Source organism: Scophthalmus maximus, chromosome 14 (genome assembly GCF_022379125.1).
Source record: "Scophthalmus maximus strain ysfricsl-2021 chromosome 14, ASM2237912v1, whole genome shotgun sequence".
NCBI lineage: Eukaryota > Metazoa > Chordata > Actinopteri > Pleuronectiformes > Scophthalmidae > Scophthalmus > Scophthalmus maximus.
In genome coordinates, this window is record NC_061528.1 from 9796766 (window position 1) to 9818658 (window position 21893).

The 21893-nt window shown below is 45.3% G+C and overlaps 3 protein-coding genes across 7 annotated transcripts; all 3 read right to left on the reverse strand.

Annotated features, from left to right (window-relative positions):
* Positions 1–57: 57 nt before the first annotated feature.
* On the reverse strand, positions 58–9242 carry LOC118282798 (INO80 complex subunit D). 4 transcript variants are annotated; one of them, XM_035604244.2, is made up of 10 exons: positions 8711–9242; positions 6706–6952; positions 5795–6606; positions 5553–5646; positions 5242–5466; positions 4967–5076; positions 4652–4785; positions 4031–4254; positions 3774–3931; positions 58–3644 (listed from the first exon to the last, which is right to left on the reverse strand). In XM_035604244.2, exons 2-10 carry the CDS (start codon positions 6921–6923, stop codon positions 2614–2616), a joined length of 3006 nt encoding a protein of 1001 aa, XP_035460137.1. In that variant the 5' UTR covers positions 6924–6952; positions 8711–9242; the 3' UTR covers positions 58–2613. The 4 variants fall into 4 exon arrangements, with proteins under 4 accessions (XP_035460137.1, XP_035460140.1, XP_035460138.1 ...); XM_035604247.2 differs by having other exon boundaries at positions 7733–9242; XM_035604245.2 differs by having other exon boundaries at positions 7511–9242.
* Positions 9243–9381: 139 nt separating this feature from the next.
* On the reverse strand, positions 9382–15859 carry LOC118282800 (NADH-ubiquinone oxidoreductase 75 kDa subunit, mitochondrial). Of its 2 annotated transcripts, none has more exons than XM_035604254.2 (19): positions 15712–15859; positions 15145–15227; positions 14701–14807; positions 14483–14590; positions 14268–14344; positions 13927–14008; positions 13670–13800; positions 13381–13566; positions 13156–13290; positions 12954–13068; positions 12706–12851; positions 12488–12616; positions 12248–12377; positions 12015–12175; positions 11752–11906; positions 11222–11397; positions 11002–11136; positions 10777–10849; positions 9382–9927 (listed from the first exon to the last, which is right to left on the reverse strand). In XM_035604254.2, exons 2-19 carry the CDS (start codon positions 15224–15226, stop codon positions 9836–9838), a joined length of 2220 nt encoding a protein of 739 aa, XP_035460147.2. In that variant the 5' UTR covers position 15227; positions 15712–15859; the 3' UTR covers positions 9382–9835. The 2 variants fall into 2 exon arrangements, with proteins under 2 accessions (XP_035460147.2, XP_035460146.2); XM_035604253.2 differs by having other exon boundaries at positions 15647–15783.
* A 613-nt stretch (positions 15860–16472) lies between these two features.
* Positions 16473–19849, reverse strand: cmklr2 (chemerin chemokine-like receptor 2). The gene is made up of 2 exons (XM_035604257.2): positions 19605–19849; positions 16473–18361 (listed from the first exon to the last, which is right to left on the reverse strand). Exon 2 carries the CDS (start codon positions 18329–18331, stop codon positions 17255–17257), a length of 1077 nt encoding a protein of 358 aa, XP_035460150.1. The 5' UTR covers positions 18332–18361; positions 19605–19849; the 3' UTR covers positions 16473–17254.
* Between the last annotated feature and the right edge of the window lie 2044 nt (positions 19850–21893).

Here is a 21893-nt window from a genome sequence, read left to right on the forward strand (position 1 = left end):
ACATCTGTAGTGGAATTTATTTCTGGGCGTCTAGTTAAAAAAACAACAACAACTGTGTCAGCAAATACCTCACAGCAAGTTTTATTTATACATCCAAAAAAAAAAGATCAAATTTCTCACACTATATACAGATATTACATACAGTGTTTGTACACATATTACATAATTTGTACACAAGAAAAATATACATAAAAATGTAAACTTTTGTATACAAAAAATACCTCAGACAAATTAAACAAGGACCAATAACAAAAGGTGACTAGATTAGCTCATCCTATCTTTAAAAACAGTAATACAGTACATTCAATGAGTATAGGAATTTTTTGTCAGCCATCTCTGAATTCGAGCAGTTACATGTGCCTACGAGCCCTGTGAGTTTTTGTTCTACGTGGTTGTCGGGAGGAGTAAACTGGTGCAGCAACTAATCTCATGAAATGTGGACACAACAGTATTGCCTTGCAAACGTTTTTGTCTTCCGACCTGATTTGTGAAGAACACTGCAGTCACGGAGAAGCCCCGGTCGTCTCTGGTGAAGCTACAGGTTCACACTTCGTAACGTGTTTTTTGTCTTTGGAAGGGAGAGACAGAGGAGGGGGGGGGGGGGGTCTCTGGTGCAGGCTCAGAGCTGCTAATGATCTAATGGTGGCACATGTTAGTTTAATAGGCGTCCAAAGTGGGGAGTGGGGGAAAAAATAAAACAGGAAGAGACACGGGACATGTGACACACCACCGGCCTCATCCACTCCTGTGCAAATCTATATAGAAGAAAAAAAAGAGCAACATATTGTACGTCAATTTGTTTTTCTCCACAAAATGGCAATGCATATATTCCAAAGTTTCATACCACCAAGTGACCATACTCTAATATTCATATTATAATGCTCTCACACAAAAGATCACTTCCCCCGTGCGATCTCAAACTTCTTCCGGGAATTTAATAGCTATCAAAAACTTTTTCTCCACCAGAACATTACTTAAAAACAACAAAATGACGGCATACAAGAGCATACGAACATTGATCCCCTCGGACACGACCGTTTTGATAGCCATTAAAAACACGAGACTCCTTCTACAAGACAGGTTCCACTGAATACATTGCAAAGAACAATTTCAATCCATCGCTACTCAATAATTCACCAACAAACCCCAAGATAGAGACCGCTACTCTATATACCTAATACTCAACAATGTCTGACATCTGTCAAATGTCTAAGATATCATCAAAAACCATGGTTGCACTGCTTTATGAGTCTTTTTTTTCTAATTCAAAAAAAAAAAAAATCAAATCCAGACCCCAGGTTTGCATCATTTAGCTTAAAATCATCGCTGAGTAAAACAGACAGTGCCTTACCCCCGGGTGTGCTCACCAACACACCCAGTCATACCATCACATTTCACCGTGCTGAGGAGTAAAAATTTTCTTTTCCAGTGCCAATTCACTGCCTACGCCTTTTCAAGGTGGCGCGGCCTTGACGTCTTAAAGTGGGGGTTCCTTAGTCTTTTTTAAAAAAAATTATGAGACATGCACGTCACAACAGACCATTGTGCATGTGGATCCGAGAGCACCTTTGATAGTAGACACTTAAATCCCTGGATTACCCCCGTCATTACCCATGCTATAACACTGAAAACACATTTATTAGCCTCACAAATCCACTCGACTCGAGACGAGAAGCTACGCTGACCGAAACCTGTTGTCTAAAACAACAGTAACACAGCGGCCCAAACGTCCTTCATCCAACCTGGATTTGGCAAAGTGAAGCTACATGGTAATGAGACCAATAAAATATCTTACAATGCTAGAGTTATGTTAATGTGTTTATTGCTTTAAGAAACTAGTTGTTCTAATCTTCAAGTGTCTACTGGGCCACTCAGAGTCCCACAACCAACGGTGAGGTCAGAGATTTTGACGTCTGAGCAAACGAATAAATGAGCACATATATAGTATACACAATATAAAAACAGCTGTTTAAAAGTATTTTTGGTAAATTCATGACTGTGAAAATCTGACTCCGTAAGATTCTATATCATGGTAACAGTTAAATAGCTTGAAACATGGTGGATCACAAATATCACAACTTGTACTGTTTTTTCAGGGAAGGGAGGGGGGGGGGGGGGGGGGGGGGCAGAAGAAGTGTATGAAAAAGGTGGAAAAGTTTTAAATAAACGCAATGGCCATCTGAGCAAGGCAGGGTACAGTTGATCATTTTAAGACAGGACTGAAACTGGCAAAGCAAACAAAACTGACCGGCGATTGAAGCTTCTGATTCTGACACAGATAATCTCTTATAAAAGGTCCTTCTGCCAATCTTCACCCGTTTATTTCATCGCACAAATCTGACCGACTCCAACCTCCTGCTGACTTCAACCACAAGGCATCAAACACGTGGACTCACACCGACTCAACATCCCAGAGACCGTCTGGCTGCAGAGCAAAAAGAATGAAACTAGAGGAACATCTGAGGTTGTGCAAATTCAGTATCAAATAGTGCACTGTGACCACATTGCACAAGTGTAGTAGATGAAGAGGGGTTGTCAGTCTGAAGCCGGCCGACTGGATCGTGAGTGACCGAGTCTGCAGACCGTCGTTCAGCAGCTGCAGGCCGCCTGCTCTCATTTACTGTGTGTGAAGGGCGGTGTGGTGCTGTTGGCACTTGCAGCAGTGGCACTAACTATGGAGAAGCCAGCAGGAGGCGCTGTGGAGCTGTGGCTAGGCTGAACGTCTTTCGGGATGCCACTGTGGGAGGCCAATTGATGGCCAAAGGCCGCGCTGAACTGAGGGAGCTGTTGCTTGGGCTGTGTGGAGGTCAAAAGGTCGTGCGAGGACGACGGCAGGGAGGACGAGGGGGCGGGGGGAGTCGTTAGACCGGTCATGCCGCTCTGAGGCATCGCCGAGAGGGCTGCGATGGGCTGCAGCGTCACAGAGTGGGTGGTGGCCGGGGGGGTGGACAGCGAGGTGGATATGAGATGACTTTCTGATCCTATGAGATTGCCAAACTGTGTGGGGTCGGCGAGGGGAAGAGGGATGTTATTCCAGGATGAGCGCGGGGGTCCTGGTACCCCGCTGAGAGGAACCTCCAGCAGCAGAGGGGTGTCAGTCTGAAAGGAGCTGGCATGGGGAGAAGATATGTGGTCGCTGTACGGAGATGACACGTGCTCACTGCTGTAGTGGCTGCCCTGCGGAGACGACGTGGGGGCGTCCGACTTGGCCAGGACGTGGGAGGCGTGTGTCCGAGAAAACGTTCGCTCCGTGATGGAGGTCTGAGTGAGCAGTGAGGTGGTGGGGGGGGCTACTGTAGAAGAAGATGAGGTCAGGTTGGAGCATGACGTCGGCGGCTGGTTAGCAGGCTGAGATGGCGGCGAGGGGGGAAAGTGTCCCCCGGTGGACTGCAGGATGTTGTCCTCCAGCTCCAGACTGGTAAAATTCTCTGTGGGGATGCGACTGCTCAGCAGATCCCCCATGGTCCCCGGCTGGACCGGACCAGGGAACACCGTCATGGCTCTGTGGTCCACACCTTCAGACGAGGCCAGGTCTGCCATGGAGGTCAGGCACACTAAAGAGTCTGGATAGGACCCCATAGCCTGCAGTGCACGCACCAGCTCCTCAGCCTCCTCTGTTGTGGGCAGGAGCTCCCCGTTCTTACCTAAAGAAACACACACACACACACACACACACACACACAATGTTTCCTTTTAAACCACAGATAAATAGACTTTGCTTATTGTACACATAAAAAGAAATAGTGGTGCACGAGTAAAAGTCGTAAGTGAACCTTCAAACAAGTCAAAGTCCGGCAGGTCATCAGGTAGTCTGGGTAACACGTCGGAGAAATCTTCCTGGTTCAGCTCGAGGTCATTTGGAATGTCTGCCATTTCGTTTGTAATGTCGTCAGGAAGCTCTTCTGCGCTAAGGTCTGGAGTTGAAGGGCTCCTGCAACAAGGGAGAGGCGAACAAAAGTGAAGTGATGAAACGTGTGACATGGGTGTGTTATATTTGGATGGTGATGTTTAACCTAACAGTGGTAGTCACCTGATGCTGGCCTGTGAGGGCATTGCGAGGCTAGTCAAAGGCATTCCCAGGTTTCCCTGTGGCAACGCTGGCGGGATGGGTTTCTGAGGCCTCCGTGGCCCTCTCCTCCTCTTCTTCTTGTGTTTTTTGGTGAGCGCCGGTGGTTTGGTCTTTTTACGTGGCTTCCGCTGCTGCTGTTGCTGGTGTTGCACTCGCCGGTTTCCATCCCCGCGCAGGAAGTTGTCCTGTGTGGAGTGAACGGAGGAGCACTGAGTCATTTTAACACGAACCCATTTCAAGAATATCAGAAAAACATTTTGATGGAATGGGCTTATTCACTAAGATGAGAAGATTGCCACCCCTCTCATCTCTGTATGGGAAATAAGTCGTTTTAGCTGGGGCCAGAACCTACCAGCCTCTCTACAGCTCACTCCTTAACACCTTGTATATTATTTCTGAACAAAAAAAATTCCAACCATTTCTTCTTTAGGACCATCAATTTCCTGGAGCGTCAGCTGGCTGCTGACTTGTTATATGACTTGTTAATAAGTGAGCTTTACAGATGCTTGACAATGGAGTGTTAACTTCGGACAGAGCCCTTTTACCAAAATGCTGAACTTTTCCTTTAAACACTGAACTCACCATCTTTTTGGCGTGCTCTTCGCAGAGGGGCGTCTGGTGCGTGATATCAAACACGGGGATGGAGCACTGCTGACCGTCTGCAAATTTGGCCGTGCAGCTGGCAAAGAGCTGTTGGGAACGATTCAATAGAATGTCTACAGAGAACAATAAAGGAAATAACACAATATACTAGACAGAGGGCATGTCATCGCAATACTCTCATCCAGCATGGATATTGTACGTAACAACTTGTGATAATAATAAAGCATGTACAACTGAAATGTCATCAATCATCAATTAAATGACAGATCACAGCCATTGTGCTGCACAGGATACGTTGAAAGCAGTGCTGAGTGAAGGGCAGCGCTCGGTTGTTGCAGGCCTGGCCCTTTGTGCTGCCCGTGCAGGTCCCTGTGTCCATGTTCTCCTGCTTCGCTGGAGCCACACTGTGAAGACAGGCACGCAGGAACTGAGAAAACGGGACGACACTCCACATTTGTCGTGTTTTGAATACATACAAGAATGGAAAACAGTCAAAAGGTGATGGAAAAGGTTGATGATAAAAAATCTCACTGTACAATACTGACTAATTAAGACTTTTGTGAGGATACCTTGGAGAGCTTCGAGAGGCACCGCCAAATTCCTGGATCAGCTGCGCAGCACTGTCGGGATTGTTACTGGCAGCGTGCAGCAAGGCTTTGCGGAAGGCATAGCGGTATCTCTTTTGGCGGATACTCGCCCTCTCCTGCCTGCACATGTGCTTGTATTTCTCCTGGAGGTACGAGCAAAGCCTCAGTAACCGCGTTCTGCGAGAGGAACCGCAGTTGTCTTCAAACCTATTTGGGGGAAACAATTGAAAGTGGACATTAGGAAAAGTGTCAGGTCAAATTTCGCACCGTAAAGGTCAAGTATTGATACCAACCCATTGTGTGGTCTCCACGAGGTCTGAAAAGGAACGAATGCCTCCTCTTCGTCGTCATCGTCGTCGTCAGCACTGTCTTCTGACCAGTCCAAGCCTGAAAGAGCAACTTGTTAAGAGCAGCTTGTCTTTTTCACTAAGTTAAATTCTCATTGGCTACAGGAGATGTGAAGTATCTTAGACAGGAGTTTTGTATAGAGGAGCAGACGGAGTTTGAAAACTGCTGGTAAATACATTAAAAGTACCTAGATGTGGAAAGAGGTCTCCATGCTCCCGGTGTCTCTTGGCACAGAGCTGCACCAGATGTTGCAACCTGGCTAAACAGCTGGCAGAGGGTGAGAAGGCAGTTGGACGCATGACAACCACTTGCCGCTGATTGTTACCGCCACTGTCCTTGCAGCTGACAGGCAAGTGAGTAGCAGTGAAAGGCATTTTCCTGCTAAGCGATGGCCCAGAAGGTTGCACTGGACTAGGTGCTGCATTTGAGGGCATCCCTGGAGGCAGAAAGTTGACTGTCTGAGGTGGTGGTGGATTGCATAATAAACCCTGCTGCTGTCCTGGGAAGCTGAAGGAAGTCACGCTGGAGTGCTGGGGTGGCTGGAGAAGACCTGACTGCTGCCGTGGGAGATGAGTGTTGAGAGGTGAGGAGGGGTGGACCCGGGGGACAGGGGAGGGACTAAAGTGCTCAGGAGGTGGCTGGAAGAGGTCCGTGTCGTGGCAGAGTTTCTGGTTGAGCACCAGCCGACTCTGTAATTTCTTCTTGATGGCGTTGCCCCTGCGAGGAGTACCAACCTCCTCCCCGTCTGTGTCATCCTCATAGAAGGCGAAAGGGTCCGGGAGTTCCCCATGGGGGTGGGGTAACAGACGTGTGAAGGGGGGAGATGGAGGAAGTTCATCTAGACCGTTGGGAGCTTTCAGAGCTAGAGAGGGCACAGTTATGTTGAGCGCCACCGACTCCAGGTGAGCCCGCGAGCGCATTTCCTCTAGAGCGTCGTGTTTCTTTTTCCTCTCCTTCTTGGGGATGAAGCCAAGAACCTGCAGGTGACTGTTACAGTACCTGGAAAAAATAAGACCTCATCCTCAGCACACTGTGAACATTTGTAACAAATACTACCAGCACAGCATAGTGGAGTCTGACACACTTAACCATACAGACCTGCGGTCCTCAGACTTGGGGATGGGGTTGGTACATCGCTGGCTGTTGTACTTGGCCACATATTCACATTGCTTGAAGGGGGCCGTCTTGTCCTCCAGGACGTGCCGGATACAGAAGGCATAGCCATTTAGTCTGCGCTGCTTGCACAGCTTTGGGCTGTACGAGCACAACGGCTTATTGTCCACCTCTGAGAAGTGTATGTGTTTGCCTTCATACATCACGTGACTCTTGTCCTTGACAACATCAGCTGATGGGATAAAGTCAGGGGGAAAACCAAGAATTACATCAATAACACTTCATATACCAAAAAGAGGTAACCGAGTGTTGCACGTGCAGAGTTTAGCGGCGGGGGGATATCGTCACCGCTGCCGGCGATGGTTTAGTCAATCTATAGGTAATAGCCGTAGGTATTTATTTAGTCAAGATGAACTTGAAATATTATTTGCTGCTTGAAAATGTTTTGTGTCAAGTCCAAACTTAAATGACGTTCAAAGACTTGCACCTGATTTCATTCATCTGTGCCTGTTTGAGTAAATTGCTACGTACCCCGAACACTGGCAACACTGGCCCTCGGAACATTGACCAGTTGCTTTCACACCCGAGCATTTTCTGTGTCTAAGTCTCTCATTAGGAGAAACAGCTGGTAATACAGACAAGTGTGTGTGTGTGTGTGTGTGTGTGTGTGTGTGTGTGTGTGTGTGTGTGTGTGTGTGTGTGTGTGTGTGTGTGTGTGTGTGTGTGTGTGTGTGTGTGTGTGTGATTTTGATCCACAGCTCATTCAACCGTGCAGACATCGAGCACCTACATGACACGATGACGGCGGTAGAACAGGATATTGTATGACAGCGATCTGGCAACGCTAGGAACTAATAGAAGCCACTTTCTGGACTGTGGACATCTGAACCCACAGGGAACACACGCGCCACGTTCTGGTTTCGACTCCATCTCTTCATAATACACAAGCACATCGCAGACTGCTGCTGCTGCTGCTGATGATGATGATGATGCTGATGTTCACGACACGCACCGTGGAGGAAAGTGTTGCTTAGCTTCCCAGCCGCTGCCGCCGCCTTTGACTGAAGTTCTTTTTAAGTCGGTTCCAAGAAAAGCTACGGCCCCGGACGACCGAGGTACACGCTGGACACGCGATCTGCCGGGAGTCATTCTTCCACGTCAGCCCGGTCAACTGCACTCGACATCTTCGGGTGGACTCAGAGAAGCGGACAGGCAACAAACGAGTGTAGAACCCCCCCCCCCCCCCTCGAGCGCAACTGCCGCTCGAGTCCGGGGAGCTAGCTCGCCCGCGTTAGCGCGGAGCCGACAGGCAGATGGTGAACTTTAGGGCTTAAACGTGTGAACACGTCTGCGTGTAGCGCGCATCCGCCCCCCTACAACACAGCTGCATCCAAGCCGAGGACAGAAGTCACTCGATATCGTCATCCGACAACACGCGAGAAGTCAAATGAGCCCAGTTAGCTAACACGCTAGCAAAGCTAAAAACATAAATTAGTAGGCGGTAGCTAACCAGGAAACGGAAACGTGAGCAAATGGTAACAATGTAAAGGTCTATTTTCAGTGGGGTTTTTAATCTAAAATGCGGTCGCGATCATACAATTCAGCGATTAAATGATCACCATCGCGGGGTTTTAATGAATACAAACATGACACATTAATAGTGAAATACGTCCAAACAAAGGGTCTACATACGAGGCGTCCGGCCTGCTATCGGAGGCCTCGGTAATAATCGATATGAGCTATCGCCACATAATTGTAACGATGGAAGGCCGGAAGGTTTATTACTGTCAGCAGTGCGCAACTCCACATATTATCACAAGACACCGAGTCATTCGGTCTGATCCCAAGTTATGAAAGTAATGAGTCATGAATGAGAGGCCTGCTAGCTTCGACGGCACAGCGGCCTGTCGTGGCGCAGCCGGCCGACTGACGCGTCTGCGAAACGGCACACGCAGAAATCGAGGCCGAGGCTGTTCGCGGTGTCGCTTACCTTGAATTGGTATGGGCTGCGTAAGGTATTCGCTCCAGACAGACGGCCGAAATGTCTACTAGAATCAGCTAGGCTACTTGTGCATCGATATTCGAGATAGGAGAGAAATGGTTTTCTTCATCGAGCTCGGTGCATCGCGAAACAAGGATACATGTAAATATACGCTATCCGGAGCAAATTACAAGCAGAAGGTAGGCTGCTGAGGATTTTTGCCGGAGCCACAGTGGACTCCTCACAGCACCACTACAGGCACTGCGGGGACATGACAACAGTCCGCGCTACAACAACAACCTCTCCTACCATATTGGAAATTTCAACTTTGTTAAAAAACAAAAGCCTCCGCAGGAGACAAGTGTCGCTTTAATCGCTCCCCGGAGGAGATGACAGTTTGTGAGAAGGACGGTGTTCGTTGACATGGTCCACATTGAAAAACCCGAGGGTATTGACCGAGAGGTCCGGGGAAGTGTTGCAGTGTGAACATCCACCTGGACCACGGCGATCATCCTCAATGGAATGACTTATCAGCTCGCTGATGATGGACCACGTGGGGCTGAGACTAACACCCCACAACACTAAAGTGTCATCCATGACAGCAGTGCATCATTTAGATACTTCAACATTCTTTTAGGCACAAAGTTAAATGGGGATTTGCAAAGATTAATTAGGCCTACCACAGAAAACTTGTTTATTAAATAACCACATTTACAAATAGCTACACTTGCTCAATATACTTTTAGGAAAAAAATATATAATTTCAACACTTTTAAATATTGGTCATTTCACAGGACGAGGAGACAATGTATCTCCCTTTGGAGGATAAAGATTTTTAAACCTTTGGTCTCAACTACCAAAATGTGAAGGTCCTAACAAGTGCAAACATAAACTGCATGTCTGAAGATTTGTCAAACCTATAAGCTTAGATTTACACATAGCATAGACGTGATTCTGCAGGTTGAGTTGAGTCAGTTTCATAAGGTGCAGGATAAATTGAGGCATCTGCTATAGTAAAAACATCTATAGTAAAACACAAGTGCAAATAAATATGATTCTAGGAATGTGCAAATAGAGGAGTTGTGCGCAGAATTTTTTTCATCCAAGAATTGGATCCACTATCCATTGTGCGAATTAGCATATGGCTGGCTCGTCAACAGCTTGCGCTCCCTCTGTGACAGCTTTCACACACTTGGCCATCGTCTGGGAGGCTCTGCTTATTGGATCTGTGGGGAAAGACGGAGAGCACATTTCAAATTTGCACACTTAAACTACTGTTTATTTGAAGAAAAAAAAAAAAAGGGTATTACTTACACGTTTAATGCTACAATTACATAAATTGGGCACCACATCCTCTGCCAGAGGTGCCCAGGTCCATTTGATCCATTATTGTGGTAGAGATGTTTGGTGTTGCAGTGCCATTATTCTTTTTTTTTTGTAAATGATGCATTTGCCAAGTGTTTTGTCATACAAGTGTGTAACACCAGAATGCCGAAAACACAATAAAACCATTTGTGACAGTATGCTAATATTTTTGTTTTGTTTAGTAGACTCAGCTAAATTTGTCATTAAAAAAGGGAATGTGATAAATCCCAATCAACCAGGTCAAATTCATAGATCTAGTTATACGTGATTACACATTCTGATTCTAGAAAAATAACTTTTGGCTGAAAATATACCATTGTGAAGGAACATATTGTAGCTTCTACAAAATATCATGCCTTTTGTTGAAATTAATATTGATACAGAGTGCGTTAAGTTTCCTGAACCCCGAGAGCTGGATTTGGGGCTGTACCCATATGAACCCACCTTCCCGATTAAGTTTTTACTTTATTAAGCTATAATACAAACTTTTTGATTTCTCTTATATTAAGAAAGAAAAAACATGTTACAGCAGTCAGTGAGTGAGTGCAAAGAAAGGCACACTGCAAATTAGCTTAGACTATAAATGCTATATTTGACGCAAGTGTATTAATACATTACACTGTTGTGTTTTCCCTGGCGACTTTGGAATGACAATAACATACTAGTTTGAGTGAGAGGAACAACACTTGAATAGAGAGGCATTGACCCACCTGTCATATAAAAGTCCTTCACCGTAAGCTGTGGAGGGACTAAAGGTTCAGTTAGGACATCCTGGTTCAGTGCCTGAAAGAAATAAGACATACTTTACCATCATCACTGTGATTAGCAGAAAGTGAACTAAGATGAATTAACTGTGCAAGCTAGAATTTAAATAAAGCTTTATTAGTGCCTCCTCTTTTATCAACTAAACAAGCTAGAAAAAAATAACAGCTGACCATTGACAATTCATTAGCCTGCTTGAAGTAGTTGGCTGCCTCAACGTCATCATATCGCACCAAATTTGGGGAAACTTCTGCCAGTCTCCCACGCACCTCATCAAGAGTATCATAGGGCAGAGATACTCCAGCAAGCTTAAAAAAATGAGAATAGAAATAGACAGCATTAAATCTTATTTCTGACTGATTAATATGACATGTATCTTGTATTGTAGTTCACCTCAGAAATGGCTCTGATGATCTTCCAGTCCTCCCTGGCCATGCCTGGGGCAGTCACTGCCACCTTGGTCTGCTGGGCACGGCCCTCTGTGTTCACATAGGTGCTACATTTCTCAGTATATGCTGCTCCGGGGAGTATGACATCAGCCATTGGTGCACCAGCATCGCCATGGTGACCTGGGCGGTTATGGCACAGAGCAATAGGAAGAAAAAGGTGAGCTGTCAGAACAAGTTCAGTGCCCCTCTGTTCTTTAATTTGGTATTTTGATGATGATGATGATGGAGAGTGATATGTAACACAACCATCATGGGTGTTTTACTGCTCATCTGTTGCAATTACTAATCAAACTTTTCATTGAACCCTGTACACTTCTGCATTCATTGGGCTTCTCTCATTCACTCAGGTTTTTTCTTTGTCACCCTCCTGTGCATGCAAAGAATTGTATATCGGAAATAACACTGCCTCTCTCAGATAGCTTACATAAATGAATGTGAAAGGGCTTTCTGCTGCTGTGCAGTAAGATGACTGACCTTGGTAAATTATGAAACTATCCTGAGGGAGGTCTTGGCGAGTAATGCAGCCCGCATCAGCTCCTAGTAGGAACAGTACTTTGGGTGGATTCTTCCTGATAGTGTCTACTCCTGGCATGTACCCAAGATCAAGTGCAGCCACTTGACTGGCAACCCTGAAGACACAAGCAAAACAGCAAATGCAGTATATTACATTAAAAAAAATGCTCTTGAACTCTTCCCTGTTACTGGTAGCTTCCCCTCTAATTTCCCAAGATAATGACCTCTGAAGCACATTGAGAACCTTCCAGGTTTCCTCCACTTCACTGCTGACACGAGCATTCTGAGCAATCGTTGACACAGCCGCCATTATCCCAGCTCCATCCTCTCTCTGCAGGCAACTGCTACCAACCACAACAACAGGATGCTTTGCTTCAGCCAAGACCTGCAAAACGAGATAAAATTAGGAAGAGACTGATAACATTCTTTGCATAAGCGAGAGCGCTCGGAATGTTACCTGTGAGAACGGGTGAGTTCCTGATGCAATTTCTTGAAGAACCTTGGCAGAGTCCCCAAGATGGTCATAGGTATAACTTAAGTCCACTTCCTTTCCCACAAGAGCCACTTGCAATTCATTGTGAAGCCAGCTAGAGCAGAGGTAACACATTCATATTAAGCAACATGCATCTTTCAGATTTCCACACTTTGTCACATTGTTCAATAACCAGGTGTGCTGTAAAAACACCATTAAACTTACCCTTTTCTGATTCGTGCATTGAAAAGCGGAGCCTCATAGCGTGGGTTGGTGCCAACCAGAAGCAGCAGGTCGGCTTCCTCAATGCCAGCAATCCCAGTATTTAGAAGATAGTTTGAACGCAGGTCAGTCCTAAGACAAGGTCAAAATAGAAACCCACCATCAGCACTAGTTCAACTGGTTTTGTAGCATCTTCAGTTTTTCTCTTTACATGGTCTTACCCAGCTCCAGTCATGGGGAACACTTCCTCAGTGCACAGGTTGTCACTATTCAAACGGTTCAGCATGTCTTTCAGGGAAATGAGAGCCTCTGCGTCCACCATCCCTCCAACAACAGCACCCACATCATGTCCCGTAACTCCTTGCAACTGTCAAATAACAGATGCTGTTTAGGAATGCCCAGGTTGGAACCACACATTGCAGATTATAATACACTCTATCAGAAGGAGATTTCGTCATAAATGACTTACTGCTCCAGCAACTCGAGTAAGCACGTCTTCCCAGGTTGTGGCAACAAACTGCCCAGACTCATTTTTCACCATCGGCTGAGTGAGCCTCTGCCTCTTGAGACCATCATAAGCAAACCTGTCAGGATGGAAGCAAGGAGGAGTTCAGCAATGATGCCAATATCATACACAATATTAGGTCTGCAATGTGTGATATGAAAGGAACCTGGTTTTGTCGGAGATCCACTCCTCATTGATATCCTCATTGAGACGAGGCAGGATTCTCATCACCTCACCACCACGAGTGCTCACCACAATGTTACTACCCACAGCATCCAGAACATCAATAGATTCCGTCTTCCTGTAGAAAATCAAATCGGAATTAATGACAGGGATAAAAGATTTGAACCAAAGTAAATTTATAAAAAATTTAGAGCACAATCCAAAAAACCTGGTCTCCCAAGGGCGAGCAGTGAATGCATATGGTTTAGAAGTCAGGGCTCCCACTGGGCATATATCAATAATATTCCCAGATAACTCTGACATGAACATCTTCTCCACATAGGTCCCAATCTGAAGGTCATTGCCTCTGCCAGTGGTGCCCAGGTCTTCCACCCCTCCAATTTCACTGGCAAAGCTGTAGTGAGTAAAAAGTCAAAATAAAATTTTTAAAAATGCCTCGTTTTGACATTCCAAATTTACACAACTCATATTGGCCCAGATATTGAATAGGGACTCACCGCACACAGCGAGTGCACTGGATACAGCGAGTCATAATGGTTTTGATCAGTGGGCCAATGTTTTTGTCTTCCACAGCTCTCTTGCCCTCTGTGAAGCGACTCCTGTCGCTGCCAAACTGCATGGACTGGTCCTGCGCATCAAAATCATATTAATTTGTGTTAATACAACTAACACCGAGACTCTAAACAAAAATGTCCGTCTTTTACCGTACACAATCACTAACAAAACCATGAAAACACAATTATCTTTCGTTCACCTGCAGATCGCACTCTCCCCCTTGATCACAAATCGGACAATCTAATGGGTGGTTGGCCAGCAGAAACTCCATCACACCCTCTCTGTGAAAATTAAACAACAGCTTTAAGTAACACCGTTTCATAAGCGAGAATATTCACATCCTTTTTTTTCCTTGGAAGAAAGCTGCTATAATAGTAATATAGGTAAACATTATCCTACATATATAAAAGTGGATTTTTATCTTTAAATCTCAGTTATGCGAGACAATTGGATATAATTGCAGCGCAATATTTATATGAAAGTTATTTTATTAGTGCACTGCGAGTCTAAAAGTACCTTTGGTTGTGAGTTTCATCCTACCTTGCCTTCCTTGTTTTGTCAGAGTTGGTCAAAATGTTCCAGCCCTTCATAACAGGCATAGCACACGCTGCCACAGGCTAGAAGGGTCAGAAAGATTGAAATTAAAATATTCCTCAGGATCTTAAGAGGGCATTGCTCGGCTCCAGCTAAATTAGGCAAAGAGATAACTTGGAGTTGAAACAAAACAAGTGTTCACCCCCCCCAAAAAAACATACCTTTGGAACTTTCTCTATCTCCACAAGACACATGCGGCAGTTTCCAGCGACTGACAGGCGCTCGTGGTAGCAGAAGCGAGGAATCTGCATGCCTGCCTGCTCACACGCCTGAGACAGGAGACGGTCACAGAGTTAAATCTGATACTGCGGCTCCAGGTGTCCGGAAATGACTTGTCCTGCTGTGTCATGTGGCCGCACACAGGAATGAACGGTGTTACCTGCAGCACAGTGGTCCCTGGCTCCACCATGACAGGCTGCCCATCCACAAACACCTCCACAAGGTTACGGGCTGCTGCTGCAGCTGCAGCTGTGGCCGCAGATCGAGCTTCAAGCAATGGCAGGAAACAAGGACAGAGGAATCACACACATAATGTATCACTCATGCTGCAGTAATGAATACTTGGCACATTAGTGACGCTGGTTATTATCGTCTCAACTGAGTCAGCAGCAAGCAGCAGCAGCCTGGCACCAAAACGTGGTAGCTGGCAAATCTGTAATCCTGCCCATTAATCCATCCCATAATGCCCCCATGTAACAAGGTCACAAGGGGGCAAATTGACACACGACTGGGCAAAACGGCTATTTCTGCGGAAATGCGCGAGGCAAGTGCCGTAGACAAGGGCAGGATGTGGACAGCAACAGGCGAGGTGGCTCGTTGTTACCTGTGCGAGTCGCGGCCGCGCCTCCTCTGACGACGGCAGCCGCAGGAAGGAGCCTCCGCCCGGCCGCAGGCAAACGCAGCATGCTGGGAGAAGAGGAGAGGGGCAGAGGGGAGACGTCAGGTCCAGTGTCGACTCGAGGCGTCGCCACTTTGGAGCGGGAGAACCGCGGCCGCCACAAACCGCGAGTAGCATGTTAGCTAGCGACCTGTGGCTCTCAGCGCGGGGGAGCGGCCAATTTAAACTGCGACACAGAAACAACGCGTCTATATTCTCCGGTGTGAATGCCGCGGCGGTATCGCCGGTGACGTCACGTCGTGGCAATAACCCTGCAACCTGGTGGGAGGTCTGTGGAAATATTGTCAGAGCGTCACCGGCCGAGTGGCGTGTCGATGCATCTGAGCCCACCTACTTTTAGCATCGCCGGCTACAAACAAGCTAACGTTACAACTGGCTACCACCTCACACGTCGAGTCAACGTGACACGAACCCCTGCAGGCTGTACCTGATCTGACGTGTTCCGCCGCAGAAGATGATGATGCGTGTCGCGGTGGTGCTCACTTCACCTACCTCGCCAGTGTCCGTCCCCGTGAGAGACTGCCAGCGACGATAGACAGACAGACAGGCAGACAGGCACACACAGACAGCGCGCTGTCCTGTTGCTATTCTGCTGCGTCACAGATTAAGTAATCCAGGGACCCATAATCCACACAGGAGAACTACCAACGAAACTAATCGTGCAGGGTTTTTTTCCTCCAACCGGAGCAGACAGATGAATTCTCATCTGCACCTGATTGTGCCGGTGTGTGTGCTGATGTGGCGGCAGCAGCAGGGGGTTTCCCCTTTGATTCAGTCTTTGCTCTGGATACCAATGTAGGTCACTCCCACCCTGTCATTTATTAAAGAGCACAAGGATCCACAGAAATTAATATAGGAGATGGGTCAAGGATCCCAATTTCCATAACTAACTTGTTAAAGATGGTCCAAAAATTTTTTTTTTGCTTCCTGTGCAATTTTTCACACCTGTCTGAGAGATTTGAACAGGATGTTAGTCTGTGTCTGATCTAACATGTGACGTCATCCACACAGGTCAGAGTTCGCCAAAGACGAAATAACAGGACACGGCTGCATTTGTAAACAGACCCCGAGGAAATGGGACAGATACACATCTGGATTTTACCCGGGCTCGTGCAAAGTCTAAAAGGAATGTGTACTCCGTCCTGGAAATCTAGTCTGGGTGTGTGTGTGTGTAGAACACTCAAAGCCTTCCCCTTCTCGAGGTAACCATGACACATACTGATGACATCTAATCAAACAATTCTACAAAAAGAAACAGTACAATATGTGCTCAGATGAGCAATTTTATTCATATATATGCAATTTACTTGGAATATATTACAATAAAACCTTTATGCAACTTTCAACAAGTTAAAAAAAAATCAATACATTAATAGATGACTGTAGCAACCAGGATTATTCTGTATTAAAACTGAATTATGATAAACTACTATCACATATCTACATCATATCTTGTCTGAAAGAAACAAAAACAGCCTATTGAGCGTTTATGGTTCGAGTCCAAATGTGTACGACGTATAGTTCATTATTTAAATAAAAATGGTATGAAAATAGAGAAAAATGTCCATCACATTTTCCACAACACAAAGAGACATCTGCAAATGGCTTGTTTTTTTTAACCAGCTGTCCAAAAACCCAAAGATATATTTAGTTTATTATCATAAAAGAGGAGGAAAAAGCAGCAATTCCTCACAGTCGAAGAGCTGGAACCAGAGTACGGCAGGCATTTTTATTTTTAAAAAGACTTATTGATGGTCAGAATTATTAGTCAGATTTTTTTTGTCGAGAGATCACTTGGCTATTGCAACCAAAAAAATTAATGCAGAGATACTAACTCCACAGTTTCCCTCAGCTTTTCCATTGAGAGTAGCTGAAGTAGGCATAACTCCATCCAAATGAAACAAAATAGGATAATCTTAACATTACAGCTGGAAAGAATGGGCAGGATACCCCCCACCCCCATTTACGCTAAAGTAATAGTCAGCGTCCCTCATGTTTTTCATGGACCACTATAAGAGTCTGAGGATGGTTGCAATCATAGAGTTGACGACTCCACAGGCTCCTCTGGGACACTGTCCTGATGAAGTCCTGGCACAGACTCCATCTCAGTGGTGGAGACTGACTGGCTGAGCTCTCTCAGTGAACTCTTAGTTATTTCCAGGCATGCACGCTTCAGGATATGACGAACCTTTTTGCCCAGGAGCATATACAGCAGGGGGTTGATGCAGCTGTTGAAAAAGCCTAAGCTGGTGGCAAGAGGAAAGCCAGCTCTCAGTATGCTGTGTAGGTACAATGAGGAATGAATTGATAACTCCATTAAGCTAAAGGTATGAAAAGGTGCCCAGCATAGAAAGAAGGCCAGAATTACTGCAGTGACTGTTTTGGAGAAGCTAGACAGGCGAACCGCGCCCCCAGATCGGTTCACTTTGAACGTCAGAAGTATTCCTGTCACACATATAGCAGTAAACGGCAAGAAGAAGCCCACAGTGGTGCGGATGGCCACTATTATAATGTGTCTCATGGCTGTGTGTCCGTCCTGCGAGTGGAAGTTGTTGAAGCACACCACCTTGTCATGCAAGCGCATGGTGTCGCGGAAAATCAGAGCAGGGCAGCTCAATGCGCCAGCTAGTGCCCATATGCAGCCACATGTGACCCAGGCTCTCTGTACAGTGCGATGCCTCTGGGACCAATTGAGGTGGACCAGTGATACATACCTGTCTATGCTGAGAACTGTGAGAAAGAGCACGCTGGCATACATGTTCATCACGGACACAAATGAGTTGATCTTACACATGGCCACACCAAAGTCCCAGTGGAAGTCCCGCAGTATGTAATCAATGTAGAAGGGTAGAAAAAGGACAAACACAAAGTCGGCCATGGCTAGATTGAGCAGCCACACGCTGTTGACAGTCTTTTTGCTTTTAAACGCCGTCACCCAAATAACAATCCCATTTCCGATCAGACCAAGCACAAAGGAAATAATGTAGATAACCACAGAGATAATGTGCATCGTTTCCCCTTGCCTGTGTTCTACTTTAAGTTCTTCCAAGTCGCCATACTCCAGGTAATATTCATAGGTGTAGTTTCCATAGTCCTCGCCGGAGTCAGCCATTATTACAAGGATCTGAACTGCCGAAGTTTTCTGTGAGAAGAAAGAAAACCTTGTGATGAGATGCATTTTCTATACGTTGATCAATAAACACAGTATCTTAAACAATCTTTCTGTTTTACATTCAACCTATAACACAGGTTCTTAACATAAACGCTTTTTTATGATTATGTTTCTCGAGAAAGGATGAGTAAGTCTATCCCGCCCCTCTTTCCAATCACGCAGCCCCTGTGTTGAGGCTGAGACTGGGTGCGTCCTCAAAAACCCTGGAACAGTGTCAACATCCATCTGGATCAATAAGTGTGGACAGTGTGATGCCACACAGATGAGGCTGAAAGACTCCCCATGGTGTGATTCATATCAATTGTTCCGTAAGTAAACATGGAAGAACTGACTAACACTGTATTGTTACACAATTTATCCATGTGGAGGCACATGCATAAATAGAGCTGTTACTGTTTGGATGTATATTGTCATTGTTTATCTCTTCCAAGGCCATAACTTGCCTTGGATCTGAGTGAAAGGTTATATGTTTCCACATATCTGCAACATTAGTATCATCATCAAAGCCAACGTCACTAAAGTTTTTACTCAAGTCTTGAGTTACTGGCTGGATGAGGATGTTTTTACGTCAAGCACAGTATTATTGGCCCATCTCTAGTCTTCACTGAAATTACCAATTAAAAAAAACTAATGTCATGAAAAGAAAGTCTTCAACTGCAAAGCAACACAAAGAAAGATCTGCAACTTTGCCCTGAACATTTGTGTAAAGACTGCATGGACAAAAAGCCAAATGCAGAATCAGTGCAATCAACATATAAGTATGAAGTAGAAGATGGCCATTAGAAAATAAGAAAAGAAAGTTCTGCATATACTACAATCACTCAGAAAACAATACAGACACGTGTTCATTAAAATAACTGATAGAACAACAATGAGTATAGGATTTAAATCCTAAAGAGGAAAATGCCAACATGGTAAATTTATTGTAACAGTAAAAGACGACTAGAGACAAATGCTAGAATCAATGTAGTGAGCACAACAAAAGAAAAGCAGAACCTGCTTCACTAGAGCAAGGATATTATATATATATATATATATATATATATATATATATATTATATATGAAAGTATCAGTTAACAGTACAGAAACCTAAATATTCAGCCTATCGAATAAGAAATGACAGTTCTCAGTACACCTAGTGCCACATACACAGACATATCCTACTGCTGGGATGAACTGGAAGGGCTTTTCTGAAGCACAGAGAGAACTCACCGAAAAAGTGCAGCGCCCCCTCTTTTCTTATCAGTATGTGGATCCACACGCGGGGACGTGTAGCCCCGTCGCTCCGCTGTGCTGGGCCTCCTCTCTCCGACGCTGCGACTCTGTCTCTCGGGCTCTCTCCTGTTGCATGTGCACGTCCTCTCTGTCCCCGCGTCCATCCAGACTGAGCTGCGGCCGCGTGCACGCGCAGTGGGCGCGTCTGGCCGCGACGCGTGGAGCGCGCACCGCGGAGCGGAGAGAAGTTATTGGTCACCCGCTCGGAATGAAGAATGCTTTCATTCAGGGAGGCTGCGGCCGCTTCTCACAACAGCGAGGGAAAAAAGAGAAAAAAAGAAGAAGAAGAAAAAAAAAAACCCTCAACACACGCTGTTCCTACTCAGTGAGTAAACGGAAAACTTTTTTCTTGTTGACATGCAGTGGTTTCTTTTACTCCCCCCTTAAAAAAAAAAAAAGTGCTGCAAACTTCTTCTGCATTCGCTTCCCTCCTACACTTAACTCGTTGACTTAGCACTTTGTCGCTCATTAAAAGAGAATCAACTGGTGGTTGGGCCTCCGTGGTTTGAATGTGGATGTGCAGACGGACTTGGTTACACTATAAAATGATGACTGTGTTTTAACCCTCTATCCAGATATGGCATCGCGATTGGAGCATTCAAACTACAGAGCTGAGGTACGACTGGACATTTTGGGGATTTCCATAAAGTTGGTGGACTCACAGCACTGAATCTATCTGAAAATGTTGTCCATGATGCAACTTTAACCAGCATCTCTCATCAATATCTCGTTGCCCGCAAACACACTCATATTTCAAACGCAGTGGCTCCAAGTTTTTTTTGTTAACACTGTAAAATGTCTATCAGTTATTGTCTCAAAACATGAATAACCTCCTTTAGATCCTGAGACGACCCTGTACAACTCTTCATGACGTAGGTATGTATGTATGTATGTATGATTGAATGGCACGTTAGTGATTAAGCAGCTGACTTCCCCCTCACTAAAGCCAGATTTATAAAAAGGAGGAATTGTCCAAATGTTGCAACACATGCTGACACATCTTGACTTTTAATCCATTGTATGAGACGTCTTACAAAGACTATCATCAGAGCTGCCACACTCTGGGGAGGGGTAACATTTTTCAAACAATGACAGATTACCATATTGGCAAAGTGGGCATGTATCCAGGGCCCTGGAGCCAATCGGGGCCCCTGACCTTAAGATGTATTTTATTATTATGATTTTTATTTATATATATATCTTTTGTATGTGCGTGTATCGGTAGGGGTCTGTGGTATGTTTGTGTCGATGGCCCGTGGTCATGACCATCCATCCATGTTTTCAAAGGCCACACCCCTGACCTTTTTTTTTTGGTTGAACATTTCAGCTTTCTATCAATTGTTAAAGTTAAATTGTAATCAGCTTGCATTTGTAGATTTGATCATATTGTTATATACATTTTATGACAACAGAAGCTTTATTCTTTCTTTCTTTTTTTCAAACTGAAGAAGGTTGAACCAACAAAGAATCACTATCTGTTTCATCAGTCAGTCAGGCAGCCTTGTCTCACTGCAATCGCCAGCGACCCAAAGTGACCATCTTATCACTCTGTGGATCATTCAGCCCTGTGGGGGGAGCTCTCGCATCCTTCAATAGCTCCGTCGTGTGCCTGTGTGTTCTGCATAGTTTTATTATCAAACCTACAGGTCCGGCCATGCACTAATTATAGTCTGTCGCTCCTGTGACGCAGTCTTCCTTGAAGATATGCTGCTATCTCAGAAAGACACTATCTGATGACTCTGTCAGTTCCCACTGGGACTTTTCAGGAAGCTTACTGGAGCAATCATCATTACCTCCCCACCGGCTGTCACGCTTTTCCACACTTACTGTCTGAACACACTTGGTTCCAATTCATGTATCAGTCACGTCGTCATCTTTTTTGTTTGCTTACTTTGCTAACCATCACATTAAAACACTATTCATGCACGTGTTGGAAGTAACATACATTGAATGATACTATTATGGCTGAAAAGAAATGATCATCATTTTGTCTGCCAGTTATTTTATTAGCCTATGAATGAATCACTTTCTCTATGAACTGTCATAAAATTGTGAAAAATGCCAATCCCCCCCCCCCCACACACACACACACACACAAAAAGAACATTCAGTTTATAAAGTTTACTGCAACATAGAATTTATGTAGCTGTTGTTAATGAGAGATCTCGTATACTGTAACTGGGGGATGACATCCTGAAAGATGAGGGTCAATAGGTCAAAATTGGC